Source organism: Sander lucioperca, chromosome 13 (genome assembly GCF_008315115.2).
Source record: "Sander lucioperca isolate FBNREF2018 chromosome 13, SLUC_FBN_1.2, whole genome shotgun sequence".
In the NCBI taxonomy this organism is placed as follows: Eukaryota; Metazoa; Chordata; class Actinopteri; order Perciformes; family Percidae; genus Sander; species Sander lucioperca.
Window position 1 is genome coordinate 2,668,101 of NC_050185.1, and position 18,701 is coordinate 2,686,801.

The 18,701-nt window shown below is 41.0% G+C and overlaps 1 protein-coding gene and 2 long non-coding RNA genes across 4 annotated transcripts in view; 2 read left to right on the forward strand and 1 right to left on the reverse strand.

Moving 5' to 3' along the window:
- Positions 1-17,569, forward strand: LOC116058199. Of its 2 annotated transcripts, XR_004106988.2 has the most exons (4): positions 1-200; positions 3,502-3,836; positions 11,420-11,547; positions 17,263-17,569. It is a non-coding gene; the product is annotated as an uncharacterized LOC116058199 (long non-coding RNA). The 2 variants fall into 2 exon arrangements; XR_004106987.2 differs by lacking the exon at positions 1-200 and having other exon boundaries at positions 3,428-3,836.
- fez1 (fasciculation and elongation protein zeta 1 (zygin I)) overlaps positions 12,347-18,701 on the reverse strand; it is a 25,172-nt gene continuing 18,817 nt past the window's right edge. Inside the window, exons 6-10 of the mRNA XM_031310924.2 lie at positions 18,227-18,540; positions 16,888-16,968; positions 14,941-15,016; positions 14,773-14,838; positions 12,347-13,324 (exon numbers count right to left, since the gene is read on the reverse strand). Coding sequence (XP_031166784.1) covers positions 13,308-13,324; positions 14,773-14,838; positions 14,941-15,016; positions 16,888-16,968; positions 18,227-18,540 — 554 coding nt within the window. The 3' untranslated portion in view covers positions 12,347-13,307. The remainder of the gene's footprint in view (positions 13,325-14,772; positions 14,839-14,940; positions 15,017-16,887; positions 16,969-18,226; positions 18,541-18,701) is intronic.
- Positions 13,352-14,209, forward strand: LOC116058200. Its single transcript, XR_004106989.2, has 3 exons — positions 13,352-13,460; positions 13,941-13,942; positions 14,143-14,209. It is a non-coding gene; the product is annotated as an uncharacterized LOC116058200 (long non-coding RNA).

Sequence of the window (18,701 nt, forward strand, 5' to 3'; positions counted from 1 at the left end):
TTAAGTGGTTACACGCACTATTTGAAGTAAAGTAACTAAAAGTCATTTGCACTCCTCGCCACTAGGCGGTGACATTGACTAGTGAATGGCAGTGTGAACTCTAAGCGGAACTAACGGGAGTTTTGCTAAACTTTATGTCGGCAGCCATTTCGGTAGTAGAAACTACAGTGCAACAAATGTCTTTCTTCTGTTAATTACAGGTAAATAAGCATTATGAATCGAAACATGATAATACATTAGTGTCTTCACTTTAGTGAATATTCAATTCCTGACGCGCGTGTTTATAGTTTAGTACGTTAATAGCATCACACACTGCAGTTAGCTTGTTAGCTAAGTCTGTGCTTTACCGTTCGGCTAAGGGCTAACGTGGTGTGTGGGAACTGTGATGATTTGGTTTATTTTTGTTATTCACAGCCAAGTGAGTAATTGGCTGTTTATGTTATCCCTTGTGTTAGATGAATCTGTGTTGCATAGCTGTCGTGTTTTTATAGTTTAATAATACATTAATAGCATCACACACGCTAGCACTGCAGTTAGCTAAATCTGGGTTCTAGCCAGTGGCGACTGGTCATTAGGGGCAGGTGCGGCACAGCCAACAGTCAACAGGAAGAAATGCAAACAAATGTTATGTTTTTAATTAATTCAAGATAATTATCATCTATAATTTATTGTCTTCTATGAATATAACATTTTCCTAAATTGCATATAATTTGTGGTAGGATTTTATTTCACATTCTTCCTTGCTGCTTCAGACTGCGTCCTCCCGTGTTCACACTAGACTACGGCAGCCTGAATGTGTCAAGAGTGGGGCACAGGTTTGAAACTGAAACTGGAATTAAAACGCTTTGGTGCCCACCAGTCTCGGGATATTGTCGTCACTCAAACTGCTGGTAAAAGTAACCGTGGTTTAACCATAGACTGAATATAGAATGGACCAACCAAAGGGGTAAGCCTCTCCTCGGACAGCGAACCTCCTATGGCGCCATTTTAATGCTACAAAGCCATCACCTCCCGTTAGCATTCCATTGACTGCCATTCATTTTGACGTCACTTTGACAGAGAATAACTTTACATCTGAAGCGTTTAAAGACTCTATTTGTCCATTGTTTATTTCTAAAGAAACACGACAATGTATAAAAGGCTCCATTACCTTGTACCTCACGTTATGGCTCCATAGCAGACGTTTTTATAAAAATAGGCTAACGATTGGGTCATAACCACGCAACTTACTGTCTCATAGTAGAGGAATTACCGTATAGTACAGGAGAAGCTTGCAGGCAGTTTCGTCTCACATTAGCTGTTTAAGTTTAATTACTAATGTTAACTATCATTTTAGTGATCAATAATTAGCCTGTGCCTATGTTATCTCCTTACATATACCTATGCTCTCCGTCTCTGCTAGATTGGGAATGATTGAGATTTCTCTTGGCACAGCTACCAGAAGACTTCCAACTTTCAGACACGTTGCTCACGTCACATCTACGTCATCTCTCTCAGTTGGAGGCTGCGCAGTAACGCTCAGCCATCACTGGAAAAGTGCTTCTATTGGCCTTCACTGGTTTCCGTCCAGAGCAACGGGATCTGTTAGTCCACTCTTATATACAGTCTATGGGACCAACAGATCCCATTGCTCTGGACGGAGACCAGTGAAGGATATTAGAAACACTTTTCCGGTGAGCGCCGAGCGTTACTGCGCAGCCTCCAACTGTGGTTATGACCCAATCGTTAGCCTATTTTTATAAAAATGTCTGCTACGGAGCCATAACATGAGATACAAGGTAATGGAGCCTTGTATACATTGTTGTGTTTCTTTAGAAATAAACAATGGACAGAGTCTTTAAACGCTTCAGATGTAAAGTTATTCACTGTCAAAGTGACGTCAAAATGAATGGCAGTCAATGGGATGCTAATGGGGGGTAAGTGCTTGTTAGCATCAAAATGGCGCCAAAGGATCTACGCATTGTGAGCATGGATGTATTAAGAGGTTGTGAGGAGAAGCTTACCTTGCCCCCTTGGGTTTAACATGGAGTGGTTAGCTTATAAAATAAGTTTGCCCAGAGGAAGAACCGCGCGTCGCCTTTTTTCTTAGAGAGCCCTCAGCCTTGGCGAGTGAAAACCCATTTTATCATCCTGCCTTTGTGGTGCTGGTCCGTATATTGATCATGTTGTGTTGGATCGATTGATATTACGTTAGATGGTGACGAGTGTGTACATATTGGTTGTTGTCATAGAATGAATCTGTATGCATCGCCGCATGACGTTAACTTTTTCTGGCTAAACTCTAACGTTACTACCATGGCCCCTGTAGCCGGGCTTGCAGTCACCTTTTAACGGCTAACCAACTGGTGCTGGTAGCCTCATCACACTATGCGTTCACGTGATGTTACAACGCTGTCTGTAGGCCTGCCTGGTTCATGTTCCGCGATGTGGAGTTTTATATGATGGAATGTGTGATAACGTGCTAAAAGTATTATTTGCTTCTGTAGTTCTTTCCACCTATTTACAGTGTGTTCCAAATTATTATGCAAATTATATTTTACACTGATTTTTCTAAATATTCGATGCAAATGACAGTCAGTATAATTTTCAAGTCGCCAACCGTTAGGGTATCAGTTGAATTTCATTGAACAAACCACCCAATGAAAACAGTATTTTGTTAACATAGGACCCCTTCTTCGATATCACCTTCACAATTCTTACATCCATTGAACTTGTGAGTTTATGGATAGTTTCTGCTTGAATGTCTTTGCAGGATGTCAGAATAACCTCCCAGAGCTGCTGTTTGGATGCAAACTACCTCCCACCCTCACAGATCTTTTGCTTGAGGATGCTCCAAAGGTTCTCAATAGGGTTGAGGTCAGGGGAGGATGGGCCATGAGTTGGTAATATTGGTGCACATAACTACTTAGACTTACCAACATTGCCCTCTAGCGGCGTGCAGTCGTATTTCGGCAGGTAGTCTTTTTTTGGCACAACACCGGCAGTAGCGTTATAGGCATCCATGGAACAAACTACTAAGGTAGTGAATTAAGCCAAAAATAGCCATGTTAGCTCTAATACTTTGGGTACATCTACAAGAATATACGAAATTATTTGTTTGTCACTGACCGTTGCCCAACGTCCACCTGCCGTTAAACAGTGTGCCGGTGGAACACAACTGGCACAGGTCGGTGTAGTGAGGGTATCGGTCTGTACCACAGTGGCATATATGCCATCAGCCACCGGCAGATGCTGTAGTGAGTGGCATGTACTGCCAGGGCATCGGCAAATGCCAATGTACCACAGTGGCTGACCATCAGCCACTTTTCGATCTTGGCGTCGCTCCTGTATATTCTGTAACTGAGGCAGTGTAGTATTTTGTTGTTTAGAAGAAAATATGCTGAAAGACATTTTGGTTTATCGTTTTGTCTAGAGTTTTGCAAAAGCTTCCGTTGATGTCTGCAGCCATTACGCTAGTAGAAACTACAGTGCAACTAAATGTCTTTCTTCTTTTCATTACAGATGAAGTTTTTCTAATTGAAATATGTGGCACCAGATGACCTCTTCTGTCATCAATCTGCACCTGCTACATATTTTTGGAGTGCCAGCCAGAAGGGACTGAAGGAACAGAAGAGTGTCCCAATCCTTACTTTGAACCCAGTCCAGAAAGTCCAGATCAGCGTGATTAAGTCCAAAGAGGAAACATGGAGCAGCTCCAGGATGAAGTCAGCTCAGTACTGTGGACATTGGGAAAGCCTGAACTCATAAAGGGCATGTCATCAACTAAAGTGTAGTGAACCATGAGGGGAAGGATTCCATGGCTTATCCCCGCCATGCCCTGAGTCGTCTGGCATCAGGTGAGAAAAGAGACAGTCTTCCTGCTACAACACAGTCAGATAATAGTCAGCCAACCTGTGACATCCTACGGGCTATGTTCCCTGCCAGTGCCAAGCTGAGCTCATACATCTCATTGGGAAGCAGTGTTTCCCACAGGTTGAGAATTTACTTGTGGTGGTGGGTGGCTCAGGATATGACCGTGATGGCTGGGTTCAGTAATAAACTAGTCAAACGAAGGTGAAAACAATGACTACATAACATTATCAGATAATTTAGAAATAAACTATTTACATATTAAACTAATTAGACTAAAAGATGATACAGATATAGATGAAAATATTGCGAGACTATGCTGCATCTGACACAATTTCAGGATAGTTATTAGGGCTGACTTGTGATAAATAAACAGATATTGAAATGCACTCAGTTCTGCCTTTCTGCTGCCTTCAGTATTCTGTTAAAATATTATGGAGGATATATTTATTCATAATTAAAATTGAAAGTCCAAAGAGAAAACAAAAAGAGATCACATTAAAAATATTACTTTTTTACTAGACTGCTAGAAATAATCAGCCCTAATTGAATTTAAAAAAGAAAAAGGACATTGAAAAAGCAAAGGTGAAATGTAAAATGATAATTTGAAAATGTAAAGTGGCAATGAAAAAGTCAAATTTAAAATACAAAGCTTAAATCTAAATGCTCAAACTGAAATCTCAAATTAGAAGATGACATTGAAAATGGAAATAAGAAAGAGAAACATCAAATATGAAACTCCAAATGGGAAATGGAACAGCTTAAATGGAAATACTTCAATTGAAATCTCACAGAAAGCCTTTGCACTTTATAATTTGAAATTTTCCATTTGGCAATTTCCCTTTGACATTTTACATTCACCTTCGATTTATCGCTCGGCGTTTCAAAGGTGTATGTAAATGAGGGGGCATGGGAGGGTCTGAAACGGAGGGGGTGCAGAGGCCCCTTAGTTAGGGACAGCAGGGGGAGCTGACTGCTGGGGAACACACTGTCTGCAACTCCTGGAAAACGGAGAGATGAGCAATTGAGGGAGCAGGGCTGTAGGGAGGACTGTTATTTAACTAGGGGAAAGTGTTCTTACATATCTGTCACACACAGACTCACCAGGACTAAAAGGAGCACTAACAACTCCAGTGCACTTCCCTATCCCAACATTTCCTGATTGCGCTTCTTCTTATTAAAAGCATCTAAACAACAAAATAACGTGACTTTTGTGAAGACTTTAATGAAAATAAGTTTTCAGCAACTGCTTTGCTTTTTCCAAATTCAGTTAATTCAATTAAATTCCGTTATGGCTGATTATTCCTAGCAGCGTAGTAAAATAATATATTTAATTTGATAACCTTTTCGTTTACTCTTTGGACTTTCAATTTTAATTATGAATAAACATATCCTCCATTAAATACAACACATTTTTGTTGAATTTAAAACAAATGACAGGAAAGTGTCGCCATGATGCGCTTTGTCAATTAAATCATTTTTTCTTCTTTGTGCCAAATGTAAACGGTTCAGCAGATTAAATATATAATATATAATACTGTACTATGATCCATACGGCCAGTTACGTTATTTTAAATCTCAACATTGTTTCCTCCTATTTCCTGTTAAATCATATAGGACTAGGGCTAACTAAAGTAAATTTGTGTTCATTTTGTTTGTTAGATCACTGTTCATTTTTTGAAGTGTATTAATCTGTGATTTGGGGATCCTGAACACGCTGTTCTGTACTATACATGTCCTGTTGCACTCATTTAAATCTCATCTGATTAGATCAGTCATTCAAACAACCCTGAGTTGTAGTTTAAAACTTTTGCAGTCAATTTAATAAAATCTCGAGTTTTATTCTGGCTCGAGTCCATAAAGTTGTGGATACAGGTAGGCCTGTCACGATAACAAATTTTGCTGGACGATAAATTGTCCCAGAAATTATTGCGATTAACAATAATATTGTTGTTCTGAGACCATTTTCATCTAATATAATGATAATGCAGGGGTGTGATTCTTCCGGCTTTTCCAACCTGAAAATGAAGCTCTTGTAAATCATGCAAATCCACTTTTTTTTTTTTTTTCTTGGGACGGGGGGGGGTCGCAAGCCACGGGTCGGGGGTATTGGTAAACATAATGACCGGTCACTGCTGTCAACGTTTTTTTTGCCTCTGATTCATGTCTTCATATCACTCCGCAAGTGGTCCATTAATTTGTCACGATGTAACTTCATTCAAAGCAGAGCTCCACCAAAGAGCCTGCAATCGTTGCGGAAGGTTATCTGAATAAGAATTTTGGACGTGTGGGGGCGATCTTCTTCTTCTTCTTCTTAGGCGATCTATCTTCTTAGCTGAAGCCGACAACGGGACAGTATTTTTATTTTATGTTGGCAATGCAAACTGAGGCGACGTAGCAGATGACGTTGAGAAGTTGCAGTGAGGAATATTTTAGGAGCACCGTTTTCGGCAGTGCAGAGAGGTAGTGGGCAACACTAACTTAGTGTTGAGCCGGGAAACATGGCTAAAAGAACTCTACAGTGAACAGATGTGCTGGGCGAGCCGTCAGTCGGTGGAAGCTAACAGAAGCTAGCTGGCGTAAGCTGACAGCCGACCAACGCTACCAAGTGATCGGCGGAGACAGGGAGTACGTGTATTTGAAAGAGTCCGGCAGTTGTGGCAGACGAAGGTCCAGTCGGGAGTTTGGATGGAGAGTCCACTGAAGTCCACTGTGGTCTGAAAGGCTAATCCTCGCTAGATCACTAGCTAGCTAGCGGTAACCGTTAGTCGGGAGGTTGACAGCTAACGTTAGCCAGCTGAAGCTAACAGTCGCTCGATGGTGAGTAACGTAGCTACGTTACACAGGCTGGCAGGGTCAGTGTAACGCTTATCAGTTCAATTTTCGAAGCACGGACATTTGGAAAAACAGAAAAATGGGTTCAAATATGCAATTTTTCATTTTTTTCCACCTTGACAAATTAAAAAATTGGATCTTTAACCTGTTTTTCCAAATTTCTGTTTTTATTCAGAGGATCAGAAATTGAGAAAATTACAAAATTGCGTCTGAGCTCCAATTATTCAATACGGCAATGGTATTCTCTTCCTCTACTTTGCGGAATATGTAGGTCATTAATTGCATATGGACCAAAAAAAACAAACTGATAGACTTTGGGGTCAGAGGTGCTTGCAACTAATGGTTTCGAGAGGGGGGGGGGGCGGGGCGTAGCTAGGCGGAGCGAGAGAAAAAAATACCATTGCAGTATTGAATAATTGGAGGCCAGATGCAATTTTGTAATTTTCTAAATTTCTGATCCTCTGAATAAAAACAGAAAATTGGAAAAACCGTTTAAAGGTCAAGGCGGAAAAAAAATGAAAAATTGGATATTTGAACCAATTTTTCTGTTTTTCCAAATGTCCGTTTGTGCTTAGAAAATTGAACGGATAAGCGTTACACTGACCACAGCAGCACAGAGTCCAGAGTTAAGTGGAGGGGTAGAAAGGTGCTGCGAATGACCAACACCTAATCTTAAACTTAGGGTACTTAATTTACTATGACCCAATCAGAGGTTACTTAAATTGGGACGTTCAGTCAAAATCTAGCATGTCACCTTCAAACGGGATCTCCGTTTGCAGGATTCAGGCTATACCGGACCCTCCCGGTGATAATGCTGCTCTGGGGGACCGGCTGCGCAATGAGAAGCCACTGCTGACGGACGCAGAGCTCTGCCGGAACTCCGACTGCTGTCCGTCCGCGCGGCCGCCTGAGGCATCAGTATTAAATTGAGACAGTTTAATTACCGGTTAAAAACGTCTCGTTATCGCGTTAAATAGTAGTCTAATTCGGTACAGTTGGTTTTAATGCCTGTTGCAAAGTGTAGGTCTATAGGAGTACACATGAAAACTCTGAACAAGCGGCGTCGCTCTGCTCCGTCTTTCTGCTATTCCCCATTCACGTAGTGTTTAGTTTTACACTATGTAGGTTAAACTCTGCAATTAATCCGCGGTTCACATGTATGTATGAACTGTGGTGGTCCGTTACACTGTAGGCTATATTCAACATCACTGATTAAGTAGCCTAAGTCAATCCTACATTTTTCCCAAGGAGCAAAACAGGCTTATAAAAAAAGTGACCATAAAGCCGTGTTCATGCTAATTAAACAACTGGACCTTAGGGTCAAGTGTTGTCGTATCCGGCCCATGTCCCAGATGTGAAAGCCCCCTTACTGGACTACTGAATATAATAATATTCCATTATATTTTGTATTTTGAATTGTTACCTGCCACCATAATTTTGTGATTTCCTTGCAATACATATTGACATTTTTACTATAAAGTGGTGCCTAAAAATGTATCAGAATGCAGGAATTGAAGTCTTTTACCCTCAAAATTTCCTGAGGGAGGACCCCCAGACCCACCCCCCCCTGCCTTGTGTGTTCCCGCAAAGACAAATTCTGAGCAAGGAAAAACCCTGAAGTATAATCACAGACAGCCATAAAAAACCATTTAAATTGCAGAGTTAGAGTTGAAACGGATGAAAAGATGGAGAACCAGACAGACAATATGTACAGTGTCAACAGAGAGAAACAATCGACAGACAGTGTAAATCTGTTACATAAGGTACTGCTTATATTATTTCACCGTCTGTACACAAATGTAATTAGTGAATGCAAAAACAATGCAAAGTATAGGCTCTTAACCTTGCAGTTTTGCACATATCATGTAAGACTCAATTTCTCCATTTCTTTGCACAAACCTCTCCAGAAAGTGCCATTTAATGGTTTATTTTTCAAAAAAATGTCCTGGGGGGGCATACCCCCGGAACCCCCTAGGGAGAGCCCCCCACATAACAAATCCCAATTTAACCCCTGCATACAATGTTCGATGGAAGTAAAATGATTACTTTAATTGAATTTTGTGTGTTTTATTCAATTTTATAGCATTTGAAAAAAGTGTGTGTGTGTGTTTTGGGGGGGGGGGTTAGGGTGCTGTCGCAGCGTCATGGGTGTGGTGTATATTTTCCTGCTTTTTTGTCCTTTGCCAATCACACCTATGTAATGGCATAATAACCTTTTCAAAGATCAATAAACTTTTATTTCTAAAGAATATTTAACACTGGAACTGGAAGACATTTTAAATATCCACAATATGTCTTTGATCTCCTTTAGTATGTCGTCTTTCACGCTGTTGAACAGTTGTGGAATTGCCGTTTGTGACCCGTATGTTCTCCCAGGCAATTGGTACTAGCTGTCAAATGTTTGCAGCATTCCTCGAGTGTTTGTGTGATAGACTACAGACTCTGTACTACATTTAACAATTATTTATTAAACACTAAATATTAAATTTAAATAATATCTAATTAATAAATTATATCTATCTATATGGCTATCTATAATGCAACGCTACCAAGCCACGGCCGAGCGACGTGTAGTTACATTTTTCGAGAGGTGACGTCAGGCTATGGTGTAGGGTACGGCATAGAAGCAGAGGGGTCTGTGGGGGTACGCCGTCGATTCTACGCACAACCATAAAACGGCCTTGAGCCTGAAGTGATTGTTGACACTGTCATGCACGTGGCGTGCGACTTCACGAGGGGGAGGGGCTGGAGGCTGCTGGTCTTTGGGCGCTGTAGAAAATACATCGTCGTTTGGAAGAAGAAAAAAAATCTACCTGGGCAATGTACTCAGTTCTGCATATCTGCTGCTTTCAGTATTCTGCTAAAATACAACTACTTGCTTGTTGAATTTAAAAATAATAAAAGGAAATACATTTTCATTCTTTTATTGAACAAATTGAACATTGAATTGAATATAAAAGGCAGCACTAAAAAAGATTGAAAGTTACATTTTGAAGTGCAGAAGTGGAGAAAGCAACACCTTCCATACAGCACAGGCTGGCCACTGTTGTCAGAGCTATTGGTTGCATTAGCAGCAAATCAAACTTTTGATGGCTGGGTGGAGATAGAGTTTTACTTAGACTGTGACCAACACCCAGACTAGATGGTGCTAGTCCATTTATAGTGTCTAGTGACCCCAGTGTGGCTGTATAACCAATCATTGGATTCAATGTGATTGAATAAGTAGTGAAAAAATGAAATATGCGCCGATCAAAACCACAAACCATCCAAAGAATCAGTCAGGTTTTCTCTGTGACAATGAACACAGCTAGAGCTATGCTCAAAATACTGCAGACTCCATATGGTGATGAGAATGTGGGGACAGTACAAGCAGGTAAAAGAGGAGCCGGTCTTTCTTTATCCTCTATCTTTATCTCTGTTCTTGAATGTGCAGTAGCGACCGGAGCCTCTCCCAGCTTAACAGACTGGTATGCTACCTGGCTAACTAGCAGCTATGATGTTACCCAGCATGCGGATCGGTGGTGTGAATTCGTTACACCGTCGAATCCCTTTTTCTCGACTTGCATTCCACTCTCCGCACCGCTGTCTTCAGACAAAAAGTTGCGTCCTGAGATCGATAATGTTGTCAGACACTTTTAGTAACAATCCGAGCCCATTAGTAGCAAAAAACATAACACAAACACAATGGACACAAATCAAGGCTGCCCCATTAGGTTACATGGCAGCTCGGTTCGCGCCGGCTCGTCGCTGCAATCTCGCTCAGTACTGGACCAATTTCAAAGATGTTTGGTCACATCAGTCTCTTGGACACAAACTGACTTATGACACATTGGGTCAACCCACCGTCAGGGAGATAGGTATAGACAATATTGAGGTACAGACACCATCACCTTGTTCTCGGAGGCCTTGGAGTCTTACAAATGTAATGACAATGTCAAAGACACTGGTGTTAGAGACTGAAAAGACATTGCATTAAAAAGAAAGAAACGCTGTCTTACATGTCTGAACACTGAAAAGACTATGAATGAACTTTGCACTGATACCGTGTTGAAAATCAGTATACTAATGTAAAGACATTGATGGACGTATAATACATGGTGTCTAACATGCAAAGAGTTTAGGTGTGGTGACAGACGATAAGATAGTGTTGGCCGTTAATTGAGTCTGTTAAGGATGAGGATTCATCTAAATAAGTTGAAAATGTTTAAAAAAAAAACAACAATTTGGATGGTTTAATCTGCTGAGGTAATGGCATTGAGTTTCAGTTAAACAGTAATTACTTCTCCTGCAATCATTAAATGTATACAAGTGAAGGAAGGGAGGTTTAAAAGAGACAGTTTGAATGCTTTTCAGTGACAACCATAGACTAGATCCATAAAATGTCTATTGCTGTTTATTGTGTAAAATGTCAGGTGACGTTTTATTTTTGAAAGTGGGAGAGGGTGTGGCACCAGGTTTATGAGGTTAATATGTTAATTAATATGGAAATATGTTATTCATAGGACACCCCCCCCCCCCCAATACAGTTTAGTTTCTTGTCTTAATTTTATTTGAAGATGCTTATATGTAGTTAACAGCTAAGAAAGACAGTCTCTAGCGGTGTAAAAGTCATTTGTACTCCTCGCCACTAGGCGGTGACATTGACCAGTGTTGGCCGGAGTGTTAATCATGTCGGCAGCCATTACGCTAGTAGAAACTACAGTGCAACTAAATGTCTTTCTTCTTTTCATTACAGATGAAGTTTTTCTAATTGAAATATGTGGCACCAGATGACCTCTTCTGTCACCAATCTGCACCTGCTACAACAGCAACTCGTACTGGAACATTCATTAGCAGATACCTTCTAAGTAAGTCTCAAACAAGGTAAGGAAATTAAGTATTAGTCTTAGTATCCACAAAATAACTGACAGATATACATTTCTAGTAAATTAATATTATAGCTAGGATATCACAGATCCTCATAAAATTAGATATTCCTGAAACCAAGAATGATTCATATTTGCTATTTGTGATAGGACGAACATCATTTTACAATGCGTAGGGTGAAAGTAAGTAATCTGAGAGAATAACGTGTAGCTATATAGATATATTGCATTTCTTTCAAAGGGAGAGTCTAGAAACTCTTTTGTTGGTGAATGTGAGATGTTTGAGTCACACACGTATCGTCTTCATATCAGAAACAATGAAATGAATTTGGCACCGTACGTGTGTTATGTCAACCCGTTCTCACTCCCACTTGGTCAGTGGCTCTCAGAGTCACATACTGATACAAAGTCTGGCACGTGGGACTGCTGGGATTGGTTGAAGTTGCGGGAAACGCCAGTTATTGGTCAAATTTGCGGTGATAGGTCAAAATTGCGAGTCGCACCGAATTCACTGGAATTGGTTGAATTTGGGTGAATTGTTGCGATCGCGACATCCTGGAGGGACTGTCTAAAGAATATTTTGATATGATTTAAAACAAATCTGCAGTAGATCTTAAATTATATTAAATATTAGATAAGGGCCTGTGTATGATCTAAACATATGATCCTATTGTCCTCTCACATAGTCAAATATGTTGAATAAAGCCTGTCCACGTCTCCATGTGAAGCTAGTCTACAGCTTATCAGCGTTGCTCATGTTACCTGTGAGTCAAAAGGTAAAGACAGAAGGAAGCAGATTCAGTCACCGCAAGGGTAAAATGTTTATTAGAATTTGCAATTAGCAATGTGACATTCACCTACATGGCGCAAAGGAAGTCAAATATGCACGTCTTTATTGAAATGAGCCCATCTCATCAGGGGATGATAGTTTATCCTATTTAAACTCAGTGATACACCTCCACAGGGCTGCACAGGGTGGAATGCACTGAAGCCTTTCACTCAAATGACACAGTAAATAAAAGTAGAAAAAAAATCAGCAACAGTGTTTATATCAAATATTCCGATACAAAGTCAAATAAATTTCAAAAAAGTCAGAAGAGCACTGGATATTCAGATAGTGAAGCAAAAAAGAAGAGATGAAAAAAAGCTTGATAATGCACTGCACCCGTAATAGTGGTTCTTTTCATCCACGTGGAGCTACAGTACTAAGTTGGCAGAAAAAGGCGTATGGCTTTTGTTTCATCTGAAACAATACGGGGAGATGATCACTTGTAGATGTAGTATGGTATTTCATGTATTTTACAGTGTAGTTAGTTCTTACAAATCAATGAATACAACAGAGCCCAGTGGTTAACAGGTCAGTTTATGAATGATCTTGGCATCATTGAGATTCTGTTAAGAGGAACAAAAGGAAAGCAACGGTAACGTATCACTGTACCAAAGTGGTGTTGTGATATTTAATAGCATGTCATGCTCCGTTAGTGAAGTCCCTTTAAAAGTGGGATAGGCTGTCCCGCTTGCTTAACTATTCAGATGGCGGGCATTTTGGGTCTGGCCTGAGCTTAATGTGCAGGACGGGAGAAGGTGAGCTCAGTGAAAGGCAGTAGTCCTAGTTGAGTCGAGTACAATGATGTCGATGGTGAGGATCCATGGTTGATAATGGTTAGAGATGGGGGGGGCGGGGTCATGCAGCTCGGGCCAGAGGAGGGTTGGAAAGATCCTCTGTCACACTGTGGCCTCTGGCCTGGGGGGGGGGCTTTAGGTAGGACACAGGACTAGGGAGGAAAAACAGATAGAATACAGTTCCATCATTCAAGGTTTCCCACCAGAAAAGTTGTTAAGCCAGGTGACGAGTGTCTTATTTTTCTGAGGGCCCGGCTGGGGCCAGTCCCAGACTGATGACAGCATTAAGTCAAATCTGGCACAAAATGAACCTAGGGGTTAATAACACACGGTTACCAAGTCGACCGTTCTCTGGGATATGTTTTCATGCTAATTGAATGTGACCAGTTTTAGCCCAAACCGCTAATTAGCTTATAACGCTAGTCGTCGGGGCACGGGTAAAGTAAAAAGAAATCTATTTCTACACCACAAACAAGGCTCAAAATATCATCACACTTCTACAGTAGCATAATGAGGGATCCTACATGTAAACTGAAGCATTGAGAATGTTGTAAGTGTACAGACAGTTTATTAAAAAGATAGATTATAAAGATCTCTTGGGAAAACAGTCACGACCAGTCGAATGACGAACGCTGTGCTTGAGCTATGTTACTGGTTGCACGGCGTTCCACTGGACTGTTTTCCCAAGATGGCGCCCGTCTGTATACGTGAACAGTACTGTCTTTCTAAACTATCTTTTTAATAAACTGTCTGTTTGAGCCTTGTTAGTGGTATAGAAATAGCAATTTCTTTTTACTTTACTTGTGCTGCCTACGACTAGCGTTATAAGCTAATTAGCGGTTTGGGCTAAAACTGGTCACATTCGATTAGCATGAAAACATATCTCAGAGAACGGTCGACTTGGTACACGTGTTATTAACTCATAGGTTCATTTTGCGTCAGATTTGTCCTTTAATGTAGAGGTCAATAGTTACTGTGATCACAGAATCATAAATGGAATCCTGAAATTAAGAATTTAAAAACGCTGTAAGACAAACGTGGTCACTTTGGAACACACGTTATAATGCTCGCCTAGCTGCTAGCATGACACGCCCTCATACTCTGCTTCTGACTGGCTAGTAGTCCTTACCTAGCTACTGAGCATGTGCGACTTCCAACAAAGATGGAACAGAAGTGAGATGTCTCACTCTGTAGCTAAAACAGAGCTCAACACACAGGGTGAAAAGAGGAGCTGCAGCAATGTGCAGTACAACAAAATGTTTTTTTTTTTTGTTTTTTTTTTAATTAAACCATGTAAACCTATTGTGATTTAACCTCTAAATACAATTATGAACCTGAAAATGAGCATAATATGAGCACTTTAAAATACATTCATAATTCCCAGTGGCTTGCCTGTTATTGTAGGGATTCTTGTAGCAAAATGAGAAAGTTCAATTGTGCAGTAACTGCATTTACCAGACAATGTTCCAATCAGGGAACATACTGTAAGTTTCACTGCTGTGATTATACCTTTGTTCTTTTGTGTAGTAAGCTATCAATAGACGAATAGGTCTTTATCGAGCAAATACAGAAGTATTTCAACTTATGTTATGGTGTTTACCTTTCAATATGTAGTCAGTTAGCAGTGTAGGCACCTTCTCACTGTCCTCCTTCATGGCATAAAGAACTACAGGGAAGAAATACAGAGTGTATCAACTCTGGGTATACACCTTGTTCCAATCAGTCATTTTTATTTGCCTCTGATACAAATGTTCTGGGCTATACTCACTTTTTGTGAGCATCTGCAGGTCGTCAACAGATGGAGGGGTGCCTTTCTTCTCATATGGAATAACTGTATTTAGATACTGAAAACGGAGAGGTTCAGAGAAGTCAACACAGTGCTTAACCTGAGAAGCAATAGTTGAACCTTTTAGGAAATATGCGTAATCTCTTTCTTGCCAAGAGTTAGATTCAAAAAAAGATTGATACCACTCTCATGTCTATTAAATATGAAGCTGCAGCTGTGAGATAGTTTGGATAACTTACCTTAGCTTTGAAACTGGAAACGGGGAAACAGCTTCTTTTCTGAGGTTAGAGGTCTCTAGAAATCCCACCTATAATCTGTGCTTATGAGTGTGTCTTGGAGGTTTAGTACCAGACACAGTCCCTTTATTTCCAGTCTTTATGATAAGCTATGCTAACCAGCTTCATGGCTGTAGCAGGCTCTTGGCAATAGGTGTATTTCTTGAACAATTCCTTTAAAGGTCAATGGACTGTCAGTTTGTACACTGCAAACACTTTTTAACACTGAGTGAGAGGTTAATGGGACAACCTGTGATCTAAATGTTTACAAGGCTACCCATCACCAACGTTCTAAACACAGTATTCAGCCCTGCTATCACTCCAAAGCTTATTGTCAGATCTTTTAATACACAGACGTAATGCTAAATGTAAGTTATAAATACTATCTGATGCTGAACAAGGTTTGTTTACATCCAATAATGCCTGCAATACCTGGGGCAAAACAGACATACATTACATTTTCAACCATAATCAGCTGAAAAACACAATCTGACTTTTCATTCATGTATGTGCAGCGTGCATAATTAACCTTTTTGTCCACTTGTCAAATGGCTCGTTAATTTTCAAATGTTACCAGCTACTCAATATATGGAGTGAATCAAATCTACCAGCCACGTGCATATTATTTAACCAGCATTTGGCTCGGTAATTTTGTACCCTGTACATGTGCAGTCGGCTGTAATTCATATGGATAAAAACGGGGACATTTCTTACAGTGGTCGACAGGGGCAAACGCACCGCAACTTAATGAAACACACGCAAATAGACAAAACACAAGCAAATTAAGAAAACATCTGCTCAGCATTTAGCAAATACACACAACCAAATGCAAAAAGAAAAGCACACAACCCAAAAAACAGAAATGATGCAAAAGAAAAGCACACAATCCCCGAAAACAAATGCAACAAAAAAACGCTGCATCCAGATTACACAACGGAAGTTCTCCAGACCTCTAGGGGGAGAGCTGAGTGGGACAGCTTGATTTTCGACACCATGGGGAGAGAGCGCTCTGCCTTTTTATTACGTGTTTACAGACACATCTCTGCTGATTGAGTATCACCTGTGACCTGAGCCAATACACTAGAGACACCCACCAAACGAGAGAAAACATACCTCAAACATAGACTTCATATTTACAGTCTATGATCTCAAAGCAGTTGCACACCGTTCTGAGATTGAACATGCCCCGGCTCTCTCTCGTTTTTTCAAGTTTGTATGCTTTTCTTTTTGCATCGTTTCTGTATTTGCAGCGCGTTTGCTAAATGCTGCGCATGTGTTGTCAAATTAATAAAGATGTTTTCTTAATTTGCTTGTGTTTTGTCTATTTGCGTGTTTTTCATTAAGTTGCAGTGCGTTTGCCCCTGTCGGCCACCGTACATATTGCTAACACTATCAACAGGGATCAAATTACATACAGGAGGCCAATCATCCCTGTGGATGTCCTTTAAGTGTGCAGTGGACTAGGGCAGTGGTGTACATATAGTAGTTTACTGGGGCTCGTGGCCTTTAAGGGCCATGCAAATAGTTTTGCCACAGTAATGGCCCCATACTTTATCATATGCAGTGATTGCTGGGAAATACTGCTGTCTAATGTTACTATGCTCTGTTATGTCACACTCGAAGCTTTTTTTAAACATTTGAACTTTGACCGTACCTGTTTCTCATTCCCTGTGCTTCCAAATGTCTGTCTGATGCCCGTCTGCAGGATGTTAGACAGTCCCTCCATGCTGAAACGCTGCAGTGTACACACACGTACACACACACACACACACACACACACAGTTACAAGGTTCTGACTATCACTTCCTTGATCAAGCTGACTGAGTAGTTCTTTTGTACAGAACAGACCTTTCAGCATCTCACATAAACATCACATTATGGTGAGATTCTAATGAAGTTCAGCGTATATTGAACGTGGGCATTTACGCTCTCAGTTAAACCAACCAGATTTGCCAAAAATCTGCATGAGCTATCGCGTTGTTGCATTCAAACTTTAAACCTGTTATATTCTCTGCTGCTGTCATTTCAGGGAGAATCGATGCAACCCTCCTCCGCCCCTTTCACCTCCTGTTCCCATCATTCCCGGCTCACAGGGTTCCTCCTCCATCAGAAGCCCATCTTCACATCCCATCCATCCAGATCTTTGGGCTTCCTTTATCCCTTCATCACCTCCACCAGTGTCTAGACTCCATCAGGGGAGGATATTCCTAATTGTCAACGGCTTCTATACCCCTTATAAATTAACATTGCGATGGAGTCTAATCGCCAAAGACTACTAACATTTCAAACTATTATGCACCATGTTCATTAAACTTATTTCACTGAAATAAAGTCTCTCTTGATTGAATTAGCTTTACTGTTCATATTGCATCTGCATCATTAAGCCATCATTCATATTACTTTAGCAATGCAGCCTCAGGTACCCAGCAGTCCCCACATAAAAAACTGCTGCTGCATTGCATGAAGGAAAAATCCATTAAGTTATTTCCCTGTTACAGGACAGGACTGGGCTGTTCCTGTATGAAGACGACTGGTCACTTTAGGATCTTTCCTGGAAGACACTTACAGGCTAATGGGCCTAAGATCCATTATGCTAACAGTCAGAGGGAGGGAAGTGGGAGAGTTGTCAGACACTGTGTGCTTTCACCATATTCTAATTTAACTCAATGAAAACCACAGTGCACATAGGCACGCCGCCATTTCTTAGTAAATCAGGTGGTGTGCCGAGTTTTGCATGCCTGCTGAGAATTTCACAATCATTTCTGCCAAATAATGCATGCACCCCTTAACACTCAAAATACAAAAAATCTTTAGTTTTCCCTTGGGGATGCGATTCTTGGCAGGGATGCAAAACGTGGCACATCACTGGCCCATTGTGGCATAATTAGTCTCGCATTGTCAGACACACACAGTGGAATGTAAGGGAGAATCCTGTGTCAAATATCAGGCGCATACACACACACACACACACACACACGTATAGAGCCTCTCACCTTGACAGGCATGCTCCCTGTCTTCTCCGTGTGGCCCGTGGAGGCTGTGTTCCCTCCGTTTACAGGTGGCGTCCCCCCCCCCTGCAGGCTCAGGGCCTTGTCCCGGCGGCGGCGTTTGCTGCTGTCCCGTTGCTCCTTCTGCCTGTTCTGCACCTCCATCAGGGCTGTGATGAACGTGTTCTTCACCTCTTTCTCAAACTCTAGCTCCTCCCGCCGAGCCAGCTGGCTGACCAGCTCCTCTGAGTACTGGCGGATGGCCGCCTCCACCCGGTCCAGCAGCTCCACCAGAGCCGAGCTGGGCATCAGGCTCAGGCCTGCAGGGAAGATAGTTGGGTTTTATTTTGTGCTAAAGTATTTTTTATTACCCATAGGTTTAGACATAAAGCTAAACAATGGCATGCACTGTATATAAAAAAATCTTAATTTTACAGTAAATAACTTAGATTGTTAGACTATTTAAACTTTTTTTATATAC